The 4,548-nt window shown below is 44.3% G+C and overlaps 2 protein-coding genes across 2 annotated transcripts in view; one reads left to right on the plus strand and one right to left on the minus strand.

Moving 5' to 3' along the window:
* The window catches only part of T265_00887 (hypothetical protein), a gene marked incomplete at both ends in the record, with an annotated part of 44,363 nt that extends 40,697 nt beyond the window's left edge, over positions 1-3,666 (minus strand). The window contains one exon of the mRNA XM_009164782.1: positions 3,389-3,666. Coding sequence (XP_009163046.1) covers positions 3,389-3,622 — 234 coding nt within the window. The remainder of the gene's footprint in view (positions 1-3,388) is intronic.
* Positions 1,491-1,706, plus strand: T265_00890 (hypothetical protein; the record flags this gene model as incomplete). The annotated part of the gene is made up of 1 exon (XM_009164785.1): positions 1,491-1,706. The coding sequence occupies one exon, from the start codon at positions 1,491-1,493 to the stop codon at positions 1,704-1,706; it is 216 nt and encodes a 71-aa protein (XP_009163049.1).
* Positions 3,667-4,548: the final 882 nt, after the last annotated feature.

A 4,548-nucleotide genomic window follows, 5' to 3' on the forward strand; every position in this document is an offset into this window, starting at 1 on the left:
AGTGGCGTTTGGAAACGGTCGGTTCATCGTCCTAATGTTTTCAATCTACATTGATGACCCGCTTGCAACCATTAAGCCTGCGTGTATAGCTTATGCAGCTGACATTACATTATGAAGAGTAACTCCCATTGATGGCGGCCTCGATCTCAGTTAAGGCGACCTGGAACTTCTCATGTGGAGACCACCTATAAGTGTGAGTCTAACTACGTCAGTAAGGAGAGTGGCATCATCATAGTCCATTTTGGCGGAATGGTATTAAGTTTATTCCAATGCGGACAAGATCTTAATGATATGGTTTCGAGGACCCAAAACAGAGTCCTCCAAACTAATAGGGTCAAAGTTTTAGCCAGGGATGCTCCAGCCTGGTTGTTGGGACCCACTCGTCCCTGAACTGACGACGTCACCTCGATTGGTGATGAAGCGTTTGCAATCCAACTGCCAACCTCGGCAAAGAGACCAACAACCAAGCAGCACACCCGAGCTACCTACATTCCATAGCATTGCCATGCTCTAGACTGCCTGAGTCAACAGCACCAGTAGGTTACTCACGAAACCTCGGAACCACATATTCCACTCTATGTCACATTCTTCCTGTGCCTATTCAACAATTAAAGTAGAAGCCAAGACGAAAAAAAACCATAGAACATAGGGCTGAAATCGTTCATTTCATGCGGCACTAATTTGTGGCATCACGGGTATTGAGTCAGACAAAATAGTGACATCATCACAGGAAAGAACTATAACAGGGATGCTTGAGGAACTCTGTTGTACTTAATGCCAGAATATTAACAAAGGGTGAGAAGCATGCGCCATCACACTGTCTGTCTGTTTCACACAGCCACCATACTAGTAAACGTGGCTATCAAAATATGGCCGGGCTGGAGAAGTGGGACTTGTTAATGGTGGTTGATTACATAGTTACATAGAGAGCACAGCACGTGTTCAACACAGTCTGAACATTAAAAGCAGCAAAACAAGCAGGTCCCTGATACTGAAAGATTGTTTTGAGGCCTGAAACTGCCGTGCTGGTTGACAGGCGGATATCACTGTCAAAACGTATGAAGCCGTCAATCCTAACGAATAGGCCTTTGCGGAGAGCAATATTAATCGGATGGGGGGAGGAGAACGTATGGGAACGAGAAAGGAGGGAATGGCAACAAACTGCAAGCTGGTTGATTGTACCGCAGCGAAACATTTATTTTGAACACTGATGTTATGCCGTTAATGATGATGATGTTAACTAATGAAAATTTGTCTCGCAAAGTAAATCCACGGTTGCATTACTCCAGCTGATTCACAATCAAGTCTTATTTTAGCAAGAGGAGCAGAGTGCCTCATTATTGGAATTGGCTATCACCTAGTACATCGGTGACATGCATACAAGCGCCACTTGAAAGAATGATCACACAGTACTTCGGCTGAAAATGCACACGACTAGGGCGGAAGCACCTGATTAGTGTCGGATATAATTTGCTCAACTATATAAAGCGATGCTCACATTGTGCAAAAATTATCAAGCGGGGTCAAACGACATGCGCTCCAAATCTAGGAGAACAATCAAGATAAACGGAGCTGAAGCCCTTGAAGACGACATACAAGGTCACCCCGCCAAGAAACGCAAATCGGAAGGACTCCCACCATATGGTGAGGCTGCGGTCGAAAAGCCAACCACAAGGAGCGACAAGCGTAGACAACATCCAAGATAGGAATCATTGGGTGTTGAAATGAAAGGCTGCACATCAAATGGCGAGTGGGATTCAGTTAAACCGTCACAAAATGTGTAGGACTAGATTGACCAGAAACACTAGATCGACTCTTAAGGTGCACAATGTGTGCAAAGCCGTCACTGTACGACAAGTACACGGTTATTACAGCTGATAATGATGATGAAGACCCCCAAGATGGTCTGTGGAGTGCAGATTACGAGGGAGAGGATGCCAAGTTTCAGTGCTCCAAAACGGTATATATATCGGAGCAAAGTACAGATAACTAGATAGGCTTTATATGTCATGGACGACTTTTTACCACGACCGGTGTTTGTTTGGAGATTTGGTCAAGCCCTGGCAGTATTCGCCCACCAAAACATATATTTGCAGCTCCCCCGATAGCGCCGTTTGACATATATCTCAATGAAGGGTAGCTATAGAAGAACTAGAAAAGTGCAGCGATGACAATAAGGACGAACGAAGACCGATGAATAGCTTCAACCCATAGGTATGTCAGTCTAACGTCAATAGTGCTAAAGATGCCTGAATATCCACAACTTAATCACGGTTCAACTGCACGAGTTCGAGCGCGGACAACCGACCCGCTATAATCTTCTTTGCTTTTTTGGTGAAGTGACGCCGAGAATGGACAGAAAAGGGTGCTTAACCTAGGAGTTTGTCGCCATTCATGAATGAATACTCTACAGATTACGTTTCGTCCAGGACAATAAGCACGGCTGTCAGCAGAAATTTGGATCCTATTGGACTAGGAAGTCCAAAAAGTGGAATACACACATGTTGCATTTCCGCCATGAACGCCGGGGAGTAACAATCGTAGCGCATGGGAAGGCGAGTGAGTTCCACACACTTAAGATGCACACAGGTCCCGTTACTCCACTTGGCATATGAACTGCAGGTGTGCAGGGATGTTTTGGACCCGTTGCGACTTTTTTCGTGAGCACCGCGCCAGTTTGTTGTTAGTCGTGCCAAATTTAGTCCTTTGTTGAAAGCTCAGGACGAACACGCGGGTGACTTAATAGCACAAACTGCACTAGAAGCGTGTGTGTGCACGCACTACAACCATCCACCAAATGGAAGGTTTAGCTCGTAGAGCAACGGCCCAGCTTATTCCAGATTGGTAAAAAAAAACCATCGCCAAATATGCAATTTTGTCAGGCCTACAACGCATGAGTTTATTACTGTAGGTACTGTTGTTAAAAGTATGTCTATATAGTCGGACAAACGTTCCACCGGTACTACAAGCGCCTCCCAGAACGTCGCTGCAATTCTCGACTAGGAAGTTTTGTAGTTCTTACGGATCTTTTTCACAGCAAAAAAATTTCGCCTAGAACAGAAATATCATTGTTGCTTGTAGTGATGGACAGATGTCAAAAATGGTGCAAAGAGGGTACTATGAGGCTGCGTATTCCGGTTGAGGTGTTTTAAAATAGCCCACATGGTGCAGTAAGTCTGTGCGCTGATAAATGTTTCGTTGGTTGTTGTGGAACCTCAACTTCACACACGAGTAAAACTCAGTGACGGTGGAATGAAGAAATATAACTAAACTGGTGAGGACAAAGTATAATGTCATCAAAACGCATGTTAACGGGGAACATACAGGGTCGGGAGTGAGCGGTCTCCAAGGATAAAGATAACCTGTATGAATACAGCTTTCAACTCACTTTTGGATCTTCTCTGTGATAGAACTGCTGGGTTCGGATCCACCGAGAGCAAAGATGGTCCCAGACGGTACGTGCAAGTGCATGGTAGAAATCACGCGGCGTCGCAATATTTCTGTCCTTAACGACATCAAAATGGAGATGTCTGTTGAAAGAAGCTTTCAAGTTTGCAACGTTTTCAACCTGTGCGACCCCCCGAACACTGATTTGGCGCCGCTTATCGGCGTCAGACAACATCCCGACGTCAAGGGAATCAAAAGTTTCACCGAATCAGATCGGTGCTTACAGTTCATCCTGTTAACTTATACGAACAAAAAAGAAGGGGCCTAAACAAATCTAGGAATGGAACTTTATATTGATGAGGATTGGAAATTAAAGATTTATGCTTCTTGTTAGGTGTGACAACGAGAAGCGCTTCGAACGCGGTTCTTTCAAAAATGTGTCTGTGAGCGCATAGTATTGGCACTCAGTATTCGCACAATGCAATTAGCTTTTCGAAAGCTACGACGTGTTCCTGATCCGCTGAAGCATAGCATGGTCAATGAATGATGGATTAAATCAGACAGGAAATTGGGTTCTAAATGTCATTACAAACGTTTGAGCCCCATCCCGGTGTCCCAGTGTTGCCAGGACATTATTCCACCAGAATTTTCCAATCGGGGAATTATTGCTTCAATTAAGAGAAAAATTTGGCGATCCGTGAGAATGACCCGTAAGTTGGAATGATTTTGGTGCGAGGGTATACGCAGCAAAACGCGATATTTTGGCGTAAACTTTTCATTAAATTGGCAAGGGTTTTTCAGCTAAGTGCTGGCGGGCGAAGAGCGCCATGCCTGCATTTGTGGAAGTTGTGGCGTTTTGTACCGTTATTCTACTTCCATTATAACACTAGGTATTTCATCAATTGCATAATCGTTTTTTGTTTGAATACGAGAAACTACAAAAAAACGCGCTCTTGTACAATTTCCCAGAATACAAGCGTGGTCACGTGCTTCGACTCTCTCTTCTGCACACAGTAGGAATGAGAATAAATTGGAAAACTGTGGCTACAGGTTAAAGTGAGGAAGATGGTGAATGAGTTTTTGGCCAAACCGAATTGTGCTTATTGCTGCGATGGATCAGTTTTTTCGATCCTTAGCTAATTGTTTATTTATTAATCGGAG

This window comes from Opisthorchis viverrini (assembly GCF_000715545.1).
Source record: "Opisthorchis viverrini unplaced genomic scaffold opera_v5_9, whole genome shotgun sequence".
NCBI lineage: Eukaryota > Metazoa > Platyhelminthes > Trematoda > Opisthorchiida > Opisthorchiidae > Opisthorchis > Opisthorchis viverrini.